Source organism: Protomyctophum parallelum (assembly GCF_964188405.1).
Source record: "Protomyctophum parallelum genome assembly, chromosome: 7".
NCBI classification, from domain to species: domain Eukaryota; kingdom Metazoa; phylum Chordata; class Actinopteri; order Myctophiformes; family Myctophidae; genus Protomyctophum; species Protomyctophum parallelum.
Window position 1 is genome coordinate 6,992,099 of NC_139705.1, and position 18,835 is coordinate 7,010,933.

The window sequence follows — 18,835 nt, forward strand, 5'->3', positions numbered from 1 at the left end:
TGTCACAGACACACACAGCTCCCCTCTGCAGGCCTCTACTACTGAGTCTGTCTCATTTCTCTCCAAAAGCACGTGACTATGATGGAATATGATTACAGCTCACATTTCATATCACACACTAGCCACTTTTTAGAAAATCGATAAAGAAAATGTAATAAATCGATACATATCGTCAGGGATATAATATCGATATACGACATATCGTTGCATGCCTATAGTTTCCGCGCCAGATTCCGGGCTGTGTAATCATATAGTTATTTCTGAATGTGCTGTGTATGCTTGTCAAGATGTAAGCTCAGGGACTTCCACAGTGTACAGGAAGGATGTGCATTGTCAGCGCTCGCATTGATTGACCTTTCTCATACGAGTCCAGTATCCAGTTAGTGTGCGGTCAGCCCTGCACCAAGAAGAGATGCACACTTCCTGCCGTGCAAGAGGCGACTGCCTGCTCCTTTGGGGTGTATTAAGACTGATTTATTCTTAGTCACGCTCGCGTGACACCAGCGCACGACACCGGCACGCAAGTAGAATAATACTGTACATTATTAGCTGCTCTCCTCTTCATGCACATTCTTGGCACATGTGCCCACACAGTGCAACGCATCTATACGGCCCGGGTTCAAGGATGGTCTAACATGCATGGAAGCGCACTTAACCCCACAGGTACGTACGTGCTGCACATACAGTGTGTGCCTATGCGCGAGCACGTGCGGATGCGCACACACACACACACACACGCTGGGATTAGAGTGAATGCTGCAATCTTCGGAAACAAAGCTCTCCAAAGTCCTGTTGGTGGAAGGCCCCGCTCACTGTCTGCCCCGTTGTACTGTAACCACATCCCTCACATGACATTTCACACCAGCACAATATTGTCATTGTTATTCCCTTTTGTCACATTAGGTTGGCCACTCCCTGATATATATAACACTGGCTGTGTGGTGGTGTTTTTTCCAGGGCATGGAGCGTCCTCTGTAGGTGAAAAGGCTTGCAGTGCTTACAGTACGTGTGTATATACGACTGTTACATGGATGAGACGGGGCAAGAGAGAGGGAGGGAGGGAGGGAGAGTCCCTCTGTCCCCTAGGGGTTCTCCTCTGATGCATCAGTTGGCATATTGTCAGTGACAACCCAAGTTATTGAGGCTAAGAGCAGCGTCACACTTTCCTCCTTCTGCAGAACAGTAATAATACACGGAGCAAAGGGGGAGGGGGGGTGTACTGTACCTATTACAGATCCCAAGCATTCCGTCTACTAACTTTGTGTTGCTATATACGCTCTTTTGCCACTCCAGGTGCAATGCTCTTTGCAATGGATCATGCTCTTTGCAATTGTAGTCATAACTGTGCTGGCTGCTTTTTTGTTTCTCCCTTTCATTTAGTTCATCATTTTGCATAAAAGCTTAAAGGACCACTTCACTGTGGGCAGTTCAGAAACCGTCTTCCAGTGACATCATCGATGGGGAATACAAGCTAATAGAAACTGCAGGCTTTCTAGTCCTGAAAAGTTGCAATGCGAAAATGGAAGCCATCGTGAAGCCTCACGATAATGAAAATCTAAACATTATTGTAAAAGAATCTTTTTTAAAAAGAAATCTGCCTAATGATGATGTCACTGGAAGACGGTTTCTAAACTGCCCACAGCCGTCCTATGAGACACAGACGAAAGAAATCGTGCCATTTTATCATGATTATTAGTGAGGACCTATTATATGAAGATAGGTTGAACTTGAAAAGTGGTGAAGTGGTCCTTTAATGGCTCAATGTCAAATGTCAGATCATTGTGGTCTAGTGTAGATCACTCGCCGTGTCTGTGTGTGTACGGTACCTACAGTATGATGGAACATGCGTCACGCCTTTCTTTCACCAATTTCTTTGCCGATAGAATTCTCTATTAATTATATTTGTGCGTTGCGTTGTTGTGTTGTGTTGTGTTGCTCCGCTCCGTCATTAATATGCTCTTTGTTGGCAGCTCTTTTGTCTGCCTCCTTTCTCCAAGGGGAACAGGAAGTGAAGATCACTCAGACGTTAGAAAATGGAGATGGGGAAATAAGACTGTAGCCCATCTTTGATGTCTGTCTGTCTCTCTCTCTCTCTTTCTCCTCTACGGTACACACATTCTATCGTTCTCCATCAAAAGCCATCTTGGAAGCTATTGTGAGCTTTTTGCGTGCGCTCTGGAGCTTATGCCATTTTGGGCGGGGGAACCCCTTTTGGTGTTTTCAGCATTACGTTATACTATACTGTGGCTATTGGAAAAATAGCAGATCTACAAGCTCATAGCGCGGCGGTGCCGCGCTATGAACTTGTAGGTCTGCTATTTTTGAAAAAATCGTGAAAGTGTGCCTCAAATCTTTGAATATCCTTTCAGAGTTTCAGTTTTTAACTCAAATCTTTGCTTCTGGAGGGGTCCCTAGATCATATTTTCAGATGGGGGGTCGGTGGCATATCATTTTTTGGGGGTCCTTGACATGAAATATTGAGAACCACTGATACAGAAATATGAGGTTTTTCAGAGAAAAAGACAATTTAAAAAGATATTTCGACGTCAGGCCTAAACGGGTTAAATGAATGTGGGTTTGTGTGTGCGCACATGTCTGTGTGGTTCAATGAGAGAGAGAGAGAGAGACATAGAAGAAAGGCTTCAAACCCTACTCGCCGCATACGTCAGCGGCCTGTGTTTGATGAGGCCGCGCGCAGCAGGGGGGCCTCTTGTCTCCGTATCGCACCCACAAGGCCTCCGTCTGTAGAACCAGAGCGGCCGCGAAGCACCGCGGAGTGAGAATGAAACGCGTCGAGAAACCATAGATAAAACACACACACGCGAGTGTGCACACACTCTCCATATTCATTTTTTCTCTATGCATTCTATGCATCATACACTGCCCTTTTTAGGACAGCATTTGAGGGTTAACGGGACATTGCTGGGGGAGAGAGAACCGTGCTTTTTGTAATGGACTGGCGCGCTAGAATACAGTAGCACATGTCGTTTTGCCGAGGACTGGAGCCTGGCTGGAAGTGAAATAGACATTTAACAGGCTAGAATAAAAGTGAATGAGAATCCTTTCGAATAGAGCTGGCTATACAGTACGTTTTGAGCCCGTCTTATAGCCGCATCCTCTCTTATTGCTCCCTCCATCTGCCTGTATAAGTCGCTGCCATGTCCGTATCAAAGCGAAATCCCATTACTCTGGTCTTGGCAGGGCCCTGTTGGAAATCTCTGGAAAGATTTGAAAGTATTGAACATTTAATGGACAACTCTCCACCACAGCTTGTTAATCCATTCTGACCGGGCACCCATTTTGGTGTCGGCATCATGTTATGCTTTAGCTATTGAAAAATAGCAGATCTACAAGCTCATATCGCGCCACCGAGTGGCGCGATACGAGCTTGTAGGTCTGCTATTTTTGAAAAATCTAAAAAAAACGACTGACATTTTTAGAATCTGATCTCAGGTCAGAATGGGTTCATCAGACCAGTGTGTGTCCGGCGGAAACCTCGTATGAATCTGATCTCAGGTCAGAATGGGTTAATGCCAGCCTTGTTGCATTGACCTTGTTGTTAGTTTCCTATACCACTTCATATGCCGACGTGGTGACCGCTTGATCACTGCCATTCCCTGAGAGGAGAGCGAGGCTCAGGCGCTATGGGGTGACAGGGTGGGACACATCATCACACACTGCTCTGCTGTGACGCTGACGAGGAGAGAGGTGGAGTGACCTGCGTCTCCTCCCAGCACAGGGCGACCAGAGGACGGTCGCCTTCCCCCCCCCCCCGACACTCCCCAGACACAGATCCGCAGAGACTATAGAGCCATCTTCCTCATAGGCACAATAGGATTACAAAAAGGACGATTTTGAGGTCACTCCTCCTCCTCACTGCATGCTTGTTACTTTTAGTAACATGCAATTAAAGGCGCAGTGAAATGAAAAAGAAGTTTTTCACACTTTTAGACCATATCCGTGGTCATCATATTTTGTGATGACGGCTATGGCCATTTTTAGCCCAAGGAGTGTTTTTTTGTGCAAAACTAATGCTTGGAATGGATTCAGAATGATGAAAGTTTGACACGTAACATGCTACTTAAAGCATAATGAAATTTAGAACATGTTGCCTTATAATGGTTGTATGGCACCCCAACTTTCAGCAGCTGAAAGTTGGGGTACCATACAACCATTATAAGGCAACATGTTCCCAGGGTGGTTGAATATAAACCAATGTGGGATATGTTAGTAGGCACCTTTACAAACACATTGGTGAAGAAAATTCTTGGTAAGAAATGTATTCCCAGATTTGTATTAATATCCCCTGACTAAAAGTAAAGGGAAGCACCTCTAATGTGATCGAAGTATATTGTAAGTTTTACATACACAGGGCTTCACAATAGCAAATACTTGAGACATTTCTCAATGAAATTGTAGCGAGACGACCTCCAACTACTGCAGACATGCTAGTCATGTTGTACCATTATACCATTTTGACCTGGGAACGATTCTGCAAATGTCTTCTAAATCCTGACTGTTTTCTTGAAAAAGCGATGTTTTTCTATGTCAGTCGTTCTCAAACACTTTCATGTCACTTTCACGATTCTTCAAAAATAGCAGACCTCGAGCTTGTAGATCTGCTATTTTTCAATAGCTAAAGCATAACATGATGCTAACACCAAAAGGTTCCCGCACAAAATGGGTTATACCATGCAGATTGTAGGCACACATCACATCAAGAGTAGGTGAAGTCGCTATGTTCACACACAACATACTATTGCGCCTTGACTGTGCCTTATTACCAGTATCCCACCTTCAGATTTACACAGCCAGGTGGGCGTGACGCGTTATGCGATTTAGAGGGCGCCGTTGCATCATGCTAAAATTAGCATGGGGGCGCGGGGTGGATTTGTGTGATCAGGCATTTCCCACGACGCGCCGAGTGCAAGATGATGCCCTAAAAAAAGATGCCCTGATGCCCCAAAGCCTTCCTGTCAAAATGGCTGCTGTCAGCGCTGTGTGAGGAGGACTTTTCATATACGGGAGACAAACTTTAAAGCTGTTGTCACTGCTACTGCGGGGGCTTTGGCTGGAGGTCTGTAATTGGCCAGCAGGCAGGACTCAATTAGTCAATGTGGAGAAGCAAATGGGCCCCGAGAGATAAAATGCTGGACGGCCTTTGGGTTGAAAAATGATACATGAGGGAAATCAATGATCTTGATCACACTTTTCTCTCTCGCCCAAAGTCTCTTCAAATCCAATTAGTGGGCCTACTTTGGCCTTTATATAGTGATAGGTTGGGTTTATGAATGGTCACTATAGAGCAGGGTTTCTTCAAAATGGGTGCCATGGCACGCCGCGGAATACTTTGATGACATTTGGAATGTGTCAATATCACTTCAGCTTAACCACTTAGACCGCCGCGTCTATACTTATTAATTGCACTGTACCTGGCGCGTTCTTTTTTTCAATCAACACCAAATTTCTTCGCCAGATAAATAAAACGCTACATTTAGTCAGCTTGTGCCATATTTTCCCATTCAAACCGGAAGACCCCCCCCCCCCCAGATGCCAGTACTGCCCCAGATTCGGCTACAATGGGAATAGATGGCACATTATAGGTTGCCAAAATGTAGCGATTTAACCCATTCTGAACGGGCACCCATTTTGGTGTCGGCATCATGTTATGCTTTAGCTATTGAAAAATAGCAGATCTACAAGCTCATATCGCGCCACAGAGTGGCGCGATACGAGCTTGTAGGTCTGCTATTTTTGAAAAATCGAAGAGCGACTGACATTTCTAGAATCTGATCTCAGGTCAGAATGGGTTAATCAGACCAGTGTGTGTCCAGTGGAAACCTCGTATGAATCTGATCTCAGGTCAGAATGGGTTAAGTGGTTGTTTCACCCCGCGGCCTAAACATTTCACTTGCCGTAGGGCGAGGTTCCAAACGGGGCTATAGGGTGCCATGGATAAAAAACATTATTTATAGGGGTGCCCTGAGCCACAAACGTCAGAGAGAACCAAGGCACTAGAGAGATTACAGAGGCGTTTTCGTACCTCCTGGAAGTTGTCGGAATACCAGAAATCTTTTCTCGGACCGCTCACCCGCAGCTCTGAATGTCGTCATGTTGTAGTCTGTAGTCAGCCGGAACAGAACAAATTTAGCCTGTTTTGGAGGTGTAGTATATGCAATGGGCTTAAGTCCGCCGTGGAACAAGGCGCACAGCGCCACAATCCCAGTAAAGCTTCCTCTTAGCAGAACAGCCTAGATCGACACATTACCCAGCAAAATAAACCCTGACGCAGCGGTTTCGTTTTGAGGGCGAGTGTGCTTAATGTTGCAGGCATATAATACTCAGTATGATAATCATCATTATTACCCAGGGCAACAGACACAGATGGTGTCCCAAAGTACACGGCATCCAGAAATATATATTCCTGGCACCGCATGGCTTGCTTTGCTATTGTTGGCTTGGCTGTACTAAATAGCCATTAGATAGGTGTTTCGGATCAAATTGGCTGCTGCTATATCCGCGCTCCACTGAAGGAGACGGTAGTGTTTAGCTGTTAGCCTGGTGTAGGTGCAGACCGCAGAGGCTAGAGTCCATCACCTTGTGCAGGAAGACCCAGGCCTGTGTGTGTGTATAGGTATTATTATGATGGAGTAATGATTAACAGAGCACGCGTTAGGAGGAGTCCCACTGCCACAGGTACCCCCTTCCCCCTCACTTCATTGCTTAAAGGTGTAGTGAAACGGAAATGGTGAACAACATGAAAATGGCGTCGCATCCCTTCAGGCGATGGGACGGTAGCTAGGGACGGTAGCTATGCTATGCGCAACAGCGTGGTATGTGTTTGTTTATAAATCATATGGTCGGCCAGCACAACCAGTTTACTGTTATGTGGCTTATTTCTACCCTATAATGTTTTCAGATACATATTTTAGCGTGGTGATTGAGTTGAAACCGAGTAATACACTGTCTGGATGTTATCTTGAATGGAAATAAAAGCGGAGTATTCTGTAATCAGTAGCAGCTGTGTTGGACGGATGCGCAAATATGGGGAATTAAACGGGTGAGCTTCATTGTTATTGGCTTTTATCGATGTGTATCTCTACACGTCATCACGCAGCACGTTTTCGTTTTAATAAATAAATAATACAATCGTTTTTATGGACCTTTGATATAAAAACACACAGAAATGAGAATTTTCAAAAAAAAATGGCATCCATTGTTAGGTATGGCCATAATGTGATGAGGTCAGCACATTTGGGCACATTTGGGCAAGTGTCTATGGCCGTTTTTAGCCCAAGGAGTGTTATTCCTGCAAAACGAATGCTTGGAATGGATTCGGAATGATGAAAACCTCCTAGTTTGACACGTCACATGCTATTTAAAGCATAATGAAATTTAGAACATTTTGGCTGTTGATGGCACCCCAACTTTCAGCAGCTGTCAAAAAGTCCACTAGGGTGGTAATATACCAAATGTGGGATATGTTTACAAACACACTGGTGAAGAAAATTCTTGGTAAGAAATGTATTCCCAGATTTGACATTATACTGATTACATTATACTGACTCACAGAAACAATAATCAAGTGAGAAAATGTCAGGTAGGACACCTACTGGTTGACTAGCCTGGCCATGTACTGATTCTCCCTTGTATGAGCAGTAGACAAAGAAAACAAATGAGGCCCTATGTGGGATGACACAGTATATGCTGTATACTAATAACACTTTCACAACTGCATTTGTTGGACTGGTCTTTCTTTTTTTTTTTATATATTCTTTATCCCACGATTTTGTAACCCATTTTTCACCCCTGTGTCAATCATCTAATGTGATCCTGGGCTCTACACACCCTCCACCAACCTAGTCCCCATATATGGGGAACAAGGGGAGACCAACCTAGTCCCCATATATGGGGGACAAGGGGAGACCAACCTAGTCCCCATATATGGGGGACAAGGGGAGAGCAACGGACTTGACCTCATGCTTCCTTCATGCCTGAGTGTCCAAGTTGCTCCTTTACACCTGACAGGGGGGAGTTTCCCTGGTTGGACGTTGCGCGTGGAAGGAACACTCTATCCCCTCGGTCAGGCGCCCCGGCTGACCAGGGGGAGGCAGTTTAGTGACCAGGATTACTGCATGTTTTTTGTGAGGGTACCTACCCTAGGGGACACGGGGAGAACATGCAAACTCCACACAGAAAGGCCCTTTCGCCAACCCCGCCTTCGGGTATGGGCACTGATGACGCGGAGGAGGAAACACGCCGCCAGCACCCACAGCGTCCCGAACGGGAATCGAACCCAGGACCTTCTAGCTGTGAGGCGACAGCACTACCAACTGTGCCACCGTGCCCCCTGGACTGGTCTTTCAATTGAAATAGTAGAGAATGTTTTCGGTGCTAAAGAAAGATGTGATTCAGGTGTTTGGATATGTCGGGTGGAATATTTTTACAATATGTTGTGTGCTGCAGCATGACAGTGCCACGTATAAGCGTCACGGATGTGTCATGGACACCGAGGACATGTTACAGGACATTTGTGGGCGTGACGCTGAACTGATGAACACAGATGCACCAGAACTTAAGTAGTCACGGGTATGAGGAGAGATCCGCTGGTGTGATGGGAGCTGTCCCATCTGTAGCCTATAGGAAGCAGACAGGATATGCCTTTATTGGATTGAAAAGGCCTAAAAGATAATCTTTCAAAAGACAGCATACTGTCTTTTGTAATGTTATACCTCCATGCAGTTATAATAACAAATATGTTTCAAATATTTTTTCAAATACGGTTCCATGGATTCAACTTGCATGATTTCCAATTTTCCATGATTGCCATTGCCAATGCGTTGATTAACAATTTGAGGAGTATCCATATTCTTCATCATTTAAGATACAGTGGATAGGTTTCCATACTTGTGCATATTTTACCTGTTAATCCATCATTACAAAAGGGGAAAAACAAGAGTAATTGGGTAATACTTATTTAACAAACGGTTCCAACTGATTCCACCTGTCTGTCAGCAGCAGTTGGGGCACAGAAGCAGAACTCCCTGCTGCCCTGAATTGCCAAACAAAGTAGTAATTATCTGGCAGTGTTTTCTTGGTTGTTTATTTGCCATCACCAGTGCTGTTCCGCTGTCATAGAATGGACTCATTAGACACCCACAGACACAGCTACCTGCCTTAGGCATCTCCCCATGCCTGCACTTTTAGGAGCTGATTTATTTGGGTGTTTTACTGTCTGTCTGAGAATATCTTCACGTGGATGCTGGCGGATTTTAGTCTAGTGTTTTATCAACAACCAGACTGACACTGAGTGGGCTTAGTTGTGTCTTCAGGTTTGTTTGGCCCAATAAGAGTTTACAGTACTATAGAAGAATAATGCTTACGTTTATTTGTGCATATGATTTTGAACCTGTTAATTGTTGCTCAGAAGGAAGTGAGGTTGTAGTGCCATCTGTGCACTCAATATTTAACATGCATTTAAGATGTTTGTTTGCACTGAATACCAGCAATGCATCCAGCCAATACTGGAAATGCTGGAAACCCAGAGTAAATGCTGCTGCAATCTTTATTGCTGTAAGTTGTTGTTGTTGTTGTTTCCAAAAAAAGAAAATAAATAAGAGGAGAAAATCTGGCTGCAGAGCTCTGTCAATGGCAGACATTTCAGTTGACTGATGCATCAAACGTTTTTTCTTGCGATCTGGACTAAATCCCGCAGCTCATTGTGTTCACTCACTGCAGTTGAATTATGATAAAAATGCTTCATGTTTATTTTCTAAGCAATCAGCAATTAGGCGATGCATTGGAATGTCCCTATTTCTCCACACCAAAACCATAGAGTTGCACTGCAGTCTGCACAGAGTTTGCAAAGAAAAAAGCTTTGTGGTGTAGACTAGAGGGTGGGAAGAAAATCGAAGCTCTCATCCAGCCTGTGGACCGAGAAACGACCTGCCTTCCAACCAAAGATGTTTGCAAAGAGCTTTAATAGTTTTGACATCGGATACAGAGAATGACAGATGGGGAAGTGTGAGTGCAGTGGAAAGGGGCTCATGGTTTCCGTGCCGTTTCTCATGCTCACTTGGCAGAGATACAGACATGTACGACGTACCCTATGGGACCATTACAGATTGATGGGCCGCAACACCTGTCTCTGTTACAGTTTTATTGTGCGTGCGTGTGTGTGTGTGTGTGTGTGTGTGTGTGTGTGTGTGTGTGTGTGTGCACGCGCGCCATGGTGAGAGAGTGTGTGTGTGTGCATGCGCGCCAGAGTGAGAGAGAGTGTGTGCGTGTGTGTGTGTGTGTGTGCGAACGCCAGAGTGAGAGAGAGTGTGTGCGAGCGCCAGAGTGAGAGAGTGTGTGCGAGCGCCAGAGTGAGAGAGTGTGTCCATGTGTTTTCACTCTGGCTCCTTCTCATTATTGATTTAAGCCAGTATTCAGTTGCTTAGGAAGGCCTTCTCCTGTTCTCTCCTCACCCCCCCCCATCCCCCCCCCCCCCTCCTCCTTACTCTTCAGTTTAGGTGCCACGGTGGAGGCCCTCTGCTAATAGGAGGTTTAAACTGAGGCAGGTGGAGGCCCTCTGCTAATAGGAGGTTTAAACTGAGGCAGGTGGAGGCCCTCTGCTAATAGGAGGTTTAAACTGAGGCAGGTGGAGGCCCTCTGCTAATAGGAGGTTTAAACTGAGGCAGGTGGAGAGGCCCTCTGCTAATAGGAGGTTTAAACTGAGGCAGGTGGAGAGGCCCTCTGCTAATAGGAGGTTTAAACTGAGGCAGGTGGAGAGGCCCTCTGCTAATAGGAGGTTTAAACTGAGGCAGGTGGAGAGGCCCTCTGCTAATAGGAGGTTTTAAAATGAGGCAGGTGGAGGCCCTCTGCTAATAGGAGGTTTAAACTGAGGCAGGTGGAGAGGCCCTCTGCTAATAGGAGGTTTAAACTGAGGCAGGTGGAGAGGCCCTCTGCTAATAGGAGGTTTAAACTGAGGCAGGTGGAGGCCCTCTGCTAATAGGAGGTTTAAACTGAGGCAGGTGGAGGCCCTCTGCTAATAGGAGGTTTAAACTGAGGCAGGTGGAGAGGCCCTCTGCTAATAGGAGGTTTAAACTGAGGCAGGTGGAGAGGCCCTCTGCTAATAGGAGGTTTAAACTGAGGCAGGTGGAGAGGCCCTCTGCTAATAGGAGGTTTAAACTGAGGCAGGTGGAGAGGCCCTCTGCTAATAGGAGGTTTAAACTGAGGCAGGTGGAGAGGCCCTCTGCTAATAGGAGGTTTAAACTGAGGCAGGTGGAGAGGCCCTCTGCTAATAGGAGGTTTAAACTGAGGCAGGTGGAGAGGCCCTCTGCTAATAGGAGGTTTAAACTGAGGCAGGTGGAGAGGCCCTCTGCTAATAGGAGGTTTAAACTGAGGCAGGTGGAGAGGCCCTCTGCTAATAGGAGGTTTAAACTGAGGCAGGTGGAGAGGCCCTCTGCTAATAGGAGGTTTAAACTGAGGCAGGTGGAGAGGCCCTCTGCTAATAGGAGGTTTAAACTGAGGCAGGTGGAGAGGCCCTCTGCTAATAGGAGGTTTAAACTGAGGCAGGTGGAGGCCCTCTGCTAATAGGAGGTTTAAACTGAGGCAGGTGGAGAGGCCCTCTGCTAATAGGAGGTTTAAACTGAGGCAGGTGGAGAGGCCCTCTGCTAATAGGAGGTTTAAACTGAGGCAGGTGGAGAGGCCCTCTGCTAATAGGAGGTTTAAACTGAGGCAGGTGGAGGCCCTCTGCTAATAGGAGGTTTAAACTGAGGCAGGTGGAGGCCCTCTGCTAATAGGAGGTTTAAACTGAGGCAGGTGGAGGCCCTCTGCTAATAGGAGGTTTAAACTGAGGCAGGTGGAGGCCCTCTGCTAATAGGAGGTTTAAACTGAGGCAGGTGGAGGCCCTCTGCTAATAGGAGGTTTAAACTGAGGCAGGTGGAGGGCTTGGTTTCCCACTTTTATCTTGACAGATTGAGCCACCTGATGAGGCTGGATGAAAGAGAGAGGGTGGGGGGGGGGGGGGGGAGGACAGGTAGGCAGACATATTGCTGGCGGTTGGGAGGGGAGGAACGAGAACGGGGGGAGGGGGATAGTTCCCATACTTCCATCATTAGGCCAGTGCAAAACCCCACAGCCCACCACCTCTACACGTTCCTAATCCCCCCATTCCATCCCTCAGTATTAGTTATGGGTTAACACCACCATCACCCACCCACCACCCTGGTGTGTGTGTGTGAGTGAGAGAGAGAGAGAGAGATGGCGAGGCACAAAGCCTTCCATTGTGTCCTGCATGCCTTACAAGCCCCCCGCCCCATACACACACACACACACACACACACACACAGGCAAACTCCCAAGTACTGTATGACACAGCAGACAACATCAAGACACCCCCCAACCCCTCTGAGCGCCTGTTTATCGTGTGTGTGTGTGTGTGTGTGTGTGTGTGAGTGTGTGTGTGTGTGAGTGTGTGTGTGTGTGTGTGTGTGTGTGTGTGTGTGTGTGTGTGTGTGTGTGTGTGTGTGTGTGTGTGTGTGTGTGTGTGTGTGTGTGTGTGTGTGTGAGAGAGAGAGAGAGAGGCTTCATTGACCCAGTGGGGTGTCTGGCCTGTGTTCCAGGAATCCAGTGATAACAATTAGCACTGTCCATTGTCCACAGCTGAACCCCGCTCATCGTCCCAGCGAGACTGATGTGTGTGTGTGTGTGTGTGTGGAAATGGATCCACGGCGGGATTCCCATATAAAACAGAATTCCCAAGCATCCCCACCCCCCCAGCACCCCCTCTGGGAACTGGAAGAGGGTGCGTCCTCACACTGTGTGTGTGTGTGTGTGTGTGTGTGTGTGTGTGTGTGTGTGTGTGTGTGTGTGCTCGCATGTTTTAGAGTTTGGGCTTTTTCATAGCTTCTGGGAACGTGGGACCACAGGCTTGTGGGTTTGTGAGTTCCGATGCCTTTGTTTCCTTGACCTAAATTCCTCAACAACAACAAGAAAAAAAAAAAGAAATCTCCATTGAGTTACATAATGTAGAGAGCCATGTTTCTGTTGGTATCTCTGCCATACTGCAGTCACTGCTGGAGTGTTTGAACTATACCGTAGTGAAGTCAAATGTTGTTGCCGTCAACACAGAAACCTTGTATCTCCATATTTAAACTTTTTATGTTTCGTAAATTGATACCCTACACCTACTGAATCATACAAGAGTGTCGCCATTTAAAATGTTGCAAAAGCGGTTTTGGTGATGCAAGGTTTCCACCTGACGGCAGCGATAAAATCAATGTTTATCTCCTAAGCGTGTACAACTGAAACCAAGTCCACCTGTTACATGTGTATACCAGTGTTGTTTTTGGCAGCACATTTTAGTTTTTATCTGTTGACGGAATTGTTAGTACATTTAGTCTTAGTTTTAGTCGTCATATCTTAGTTTTCACTTAGTTTCCATTTAGTTTTCGTCAGTGAAAAAAGGTAGTCGAGGAACATTTTTCGTCTTAGTTTTAGTCGACAAAAACTACTGGTGTATACACACTCGGAGTTAAGGCCCTATTCATACTCCAGTTTTAGGTGATAAGGTGACAAGAGAGATGTGTTTGGGTGAGCGGTGTTTCGCACATGCCACCGCAGCGTGACGCCAACGCCATGTTGTTCGGTGGTTACCTTCATCACCTAAAGTGATATGAATGTGCCTTTTACAAATGGCTTAAACAAGGCACACTCAAACCTCGCTATACAGGCCTAAAAATAAATGAACTCCCGGGTGCAGTACTTAGTTTAGACAGTTTTTGGTTTAGACTAGTCATTGGTTAGACCACTAGTCATTAGTCCTACAACTACAACCTATCTCAAACGCTCACCCTAAACCTAACTTCCCACGGGGCAGCACACCTAAACCTAACCTTAACCCATGTCTAACCAATGACTAGTCTAAACTAAGTATGCATCCTAACCTCCCACGGGGCAGCACACCTAAACCTAACCTTAACCCATGTCTAACCAATGACTAGTCTAAACTAAGTATGCATCCTAACCTCCCACGGGGCAGCACACCTAAACCTAACCTTAACCCATGTCTAACCAATGACTAGTCTAAACTAAGTATGCATCCTAACCTCCCACGGGGCAGCACACCTAAACCTAACCTTAACCCATGTCTAACCAATGACTAGTCTAAACCTAACCTCCCACGGGGCAGCACACCTAAACCTAACCTTAACCCATGTCTAACCAATGACTAGTCTAAACCTAACCTCCCACGGGGCAGCACACCTAAACTAAACCTAACCTTAACCCATGTCTAACCAATGACTAGTCTAAACTAAGAATGCACCCCAAACTCCCATTCCTCGGCTCGTTCCGTGTGGCTGCTAGAACCTCCCCACCTTGTGTATTGAACACAACGCTCTCATTATTAGATGCTTCGCTTGCTCCAATAAATGTGTTGTAACTTGGCAGTATAGCGAACAGCCGAGTGGATTAACATGCATAGGCCTACGCTACGCGTATTACACACGCTACAGTCAGTGCATGTCATCATTACAACCGGCATAGCTATATTATGAAAGCGGCTAATCTCAACTCTGGTGGTATCCTTTTTGTATCCGCTGCTGGGACAAATGCGAGATGCTTGATTTAATTTGATTTGAGCATTAAATGAATCGAGCATTGCATTCATTGAATATTTAACTTGTTTGAATCGGATGGGACAACAGCTCTTTGACATGTCCCATTGTTAATAGCATGCCTTCAATAGCCACTTATATCCCTTGTGACTCGTTGCTGGAAAAGGATGAAAAAGGTTTTATGATTAGCATTCAAAGTTGTTCATCTTGAACGAAGGACGCTAGCTGTCCCATGTTCATTGCTTTCAGCTAATTACTTCAGCTAAACCTGTGTGTGTGTGTGTGTGTGTGTGTGTGTGTGTGTGTGTGTGTGTGTGTGTGTGTACGTGTGTGCATTTGTGCACAATTATAATGGCATTATTGTGCATGTGTGGACAATAATGTCATTATTATTCAGGAGAAATCACAATAGCAGATATTCCCCACATTCTATGACTTGGGGCAGGGTAGATTTTCAACTTTAATCATTCTAGACTTACTACATACAGTATGTGCATTATACTCCTGACTGCAATATGATAATACTATTACTATTTTGTACAACTTAACTCATTCTGAACGGGCACCCATTTTGGTGTCGGCATCATGTCATGCTTTAGCTATTGAAAAATAGCAGATCTACAAGCTCATATCGCGCCACCGAGTGGCGCGATATGAGCTTGTAGGTCTGCTATTTTTTTTAAATCGAAGAACGACTGACATTTTTTTAATTTGATCTCAGGTCAGAATGGGTTTAATCAGACCAGTGTGTGTCCAGTGGAAACCTCGTATGAATCTGATCTCAGGTCAGAATGGGTTAAGCTGAGACACCACCTACACTCCACAAGAGAGTCTGTCGATGCGGGGACTCTGGGAGTGTAACCCAATCAATCCAAACCCATATCTGATTTTTGGGTCTGATGCTGATATGATTTCCCAGACTACTGATTGCCGATTGTTTATAAAGTTTATTTAATTTAACCGCTGTTAAAAAAAAAAAAAAGTTTGGTACGCACTGCACACATTGTGAGCTTGTCGAACATTTTCAATAACTTTAGAAAACATTTCTCCTATAATAGATAGAGATAGCCTGAGATAGGGACGCCACATTGGGGCGGCGGTGGCTCAGGGGTAGAGTGGCTGGATGGTAACCGCAAGGTTGCCTGTTCGAATCCGCTATATAAATGCACCATTTACCATTTACCTTTTTACCATTGAAAGTGGTTAAAATTCCGGAGACATTGGCTACATTATTGCGATACCCGTCTACGAGAAAAGTCAAGCAATATGGCCTATCTATCGGCCAGACATGATAACAATACTCACCATATAACTGAAGCCTTTTTTCAAAGCACATCCTCTGGGCCCCGCCCAAAGGAACCCACACACACACACACACACACACACACACACACACACACACACACACACACACACACCATCGCCTCATAACATGAGCAGCTGGAGTCTTTATGGCTCTCCCAGGAAGAGAACTGTAGCAGACACAAGGGAAATCTCTCTCTCTCTCTCTCTCTGCAACCCGCCGTCTCTTCTCTTTCTGACATTCCATCGCTAAATCTCCCTCCTCTTCAGTGCGACGTGTGAGCTTCTTCTCTTCCCAAGCTCCTTCTGAACGGAACCGCTGTCACTCTGGTGTGTGTGTGTGTGTGTGTGTGTGTGTGTGTCTGTGTGTGTGGGGTTCTCCTCTTTCATGTGTACATCTGAAAAGCGATGATGGAGTCCTTTTAAAGTTTTATCACGCTTGGCAGCTCCAATCTGTTCATGTGAGACGTGGTTCTGTTGGGGTCTCTTACCTCGGTTCTCATAGCACAAGTGTGTCCCAAAGATATAGGGTTGAATTAGTATCTGTCTGGTCTCTTTTATGCCCATATATGAAGTTCTGTGATGACATCAGTGTACTACATATACTGTACAGCAGGGGTGCCCACACTTTTTTGACTTGAGAGCTACTTTAACCCATTCTGAACGGGAACCCATTTTGGTGTCGGCATCATGTTATGCTTTAGCTATTGAAAAATAGCAGATCTACAAGCTCATAGCGCGCCACCGAGTGGCGCGCTACGAGCTTGTAGGTCTGCTATTTTTGAAAAATCTAAGAACGACTGACATTTTTTTAATCTGATCTCAGGTCAGAATGGGTTAATCAGACCAGTGTGTGTCCAGTGGAAACCTCGTATGAATCTGATCTCAGGTCAGAATGGATTAAAAATGACCAGCAAAACAAGATCTACCCACCAAAAAAATCATCCCATTGCTGAAAATAGTTAAAAAATGTACCTGAAGGGGCTTCTGAATAGCGGTGCTGGCGTTACATATAAGACACTTGGAATGAGATATAGACGGGGGAAATTGTAATTGGTACTGTTTTGTTTTGTATAACTTATGTAATGTTTGTGCGCAACACTCTTGAAAACAAAGTATAGAGGGATCACACTGCTATCAGTGCCAGGGAAGGTTTTTAACAGAGTCCTCTTGAACAGGATGAAGGACTCTCTCTCTCTCTGGGTGTTTTTCTATAATGGATTGCAGCCTGTTTAGGAAGCAGATATTCAAATGTCACAGTTGACCGTGCTGAATCCAGGAAGCGTGGTCACGCCTCGCCTAAGGTCACTCTCCTTGCCCATATTGATTCTCCGGATCAGCCTCTTCTCGAATTGTACGGGGTGCCACTCGTTCTCTCCGCCCAGGGTGCAGGTGACGTCGTAGACCCTCTCGAAGTAGTGGCACAGGTCAGTCTGCCTCGGGGAAGGGATATACTCGTACACGTCCACCTCGTCGCACAGCGCCATCATCACCATGATGCCCGTGAAGCCAGAGGTAGGCGGTCTGGGTGAGATGTCCTCCAGCGCATTTCCCTGAATCACGTCCCAGAGCTGCCACACGAAGCCGGGGTGAAGCGCATAGAAGGGCTGGCCAGGGTCCCGAATGCGGCGCTCCTCGTACGGCCTGAACAGCCTTCCAACGGCGTACCACTCGTTTAAGTCGAGGTCATAGGGGGCAGATTCCCAGGCCACCAGCGTGACGTTCTTGTAGAGAGAGCTGGTTCCGAAGTTGAACGTAGGTTTGGTCATCACCTGCGTGTTAATGAGACGGACAGTCGTCCTGCTTCCCACATCCCTCTCATAACCCTCTGTCGGCGCGTGATTGAACCGCATAACTTGGTCATGGGAATCAATCTCCTTCCCTAGTCCGGAGTGCAGCATTGCCCCACTGGAGGACACCACAGCGCAGGTGTTGAATCTGCCCTGATACTCCTGCCCTCTGTGTAGCTTCTCCAGGGGGAGGAGGAGGGGTGGGGGGGTGAGACTGGACCAGCCCAGCGAGGAGAAGGGCTCCTCAGATCCGTCCAGTGTCCTCAGCCTGGCGTAGTTCTTCAGTTGGCACAGCACCTCCTTCATGCTCCGGTCAGGTCGGCGGACTCCCTTGTATTCTACATTCCATACATTGTCCGGGAGGTGCCGTCCCTGTGTCTCTCTCTTCATTGCCACCAGGGCCAGAACCAGAACTCCTGCCAGGATCGCCAGGAGCAGCAGAGTGAGCAGACACCTTTTCATTACTGGACTGCTTGACAAGTTCACAACTTGTTTTGCGTAATACAGCGAGTGATAAGATACTATTCAAAGGGACTAACTGAGGCTTGAGCCTCAGTTATATATCCAGCCCTATGATCCAGCCAGTCAGATCAATCCATATATGGGTTCTACCATATCTATCTGATATCAGTACCAGGTCAACCCGGACCAAATATAGGGATTGTCATACTAGATGTCATATGTCATATAACCCAACGTGCTAGTCGGTCGGATATGTCATATACTGTAGCCTGATGTCCTAGTCGAATATCCCCATGTATGGAGACTACCTGTGTGCTGCCTTCAGTCAGTCAGTATTTTTTTTTGTTATTTAGCAATTGGCACCCCCTTAATAGTGTCTTAATTGATAATGTCACCATGACATTCTGATCATTAGGATCAAAGCTCTTATACAGGTGTGTCTAGTTTGTGCTCTTTGTGACAGCAGGCCAGTTTAACCCATTCTGACCGGGCACCCATTTTGGTGTCAGCATCATGTTATGCTTTAGCTATTGAAAAATAGCAGATCTACAAGCTCATATCGCGCCACCGAGTGGCGCGATACGAGCTTGTAGGTCTGCTATTTTTGAAAAATCAAAGAACGACTGACATTTTTAGAATCTGATCTCAGGTCAGAATGGGTTAATCAGACCAGTGTGT

General features: G+C 46.1%; 2 protein-coding genes across 2 annotated transcripts in view; one reads left to right on the forward strand and one right to left on the reverse strand.

Annotated features, from left to right (window-relative positions):
• The window catches only part of magi3a (membrane associated guanylate kinase, WW and PDZ domain containing 3a), a 209,401-nt gene that overhangs the window by 97,517 nt on the left and 93,049 nt on the right, over positions 1 to 18,835 (forward strand). The gene's annotated exons all lie outside the window — the stretch shown is intronic.
• On the reverse strand, positions 17,153 to 18,157 carry LOC310861248 (beta-galactoside alpha-2,6-sialyltransferase 2-like; the record flags this gene model as incomplete). The annotated part of the gene is made up of 1 exon (XM_083768645.1): positions 17,153 to 18,157. The coding sequence occupies one exon, from the start codon at positions 18,155 to 18,157 to the stop codon at positions 17,153 to 17,155; it is 1,005 nt and encodes a 334-aa protein (XP_083624771.1).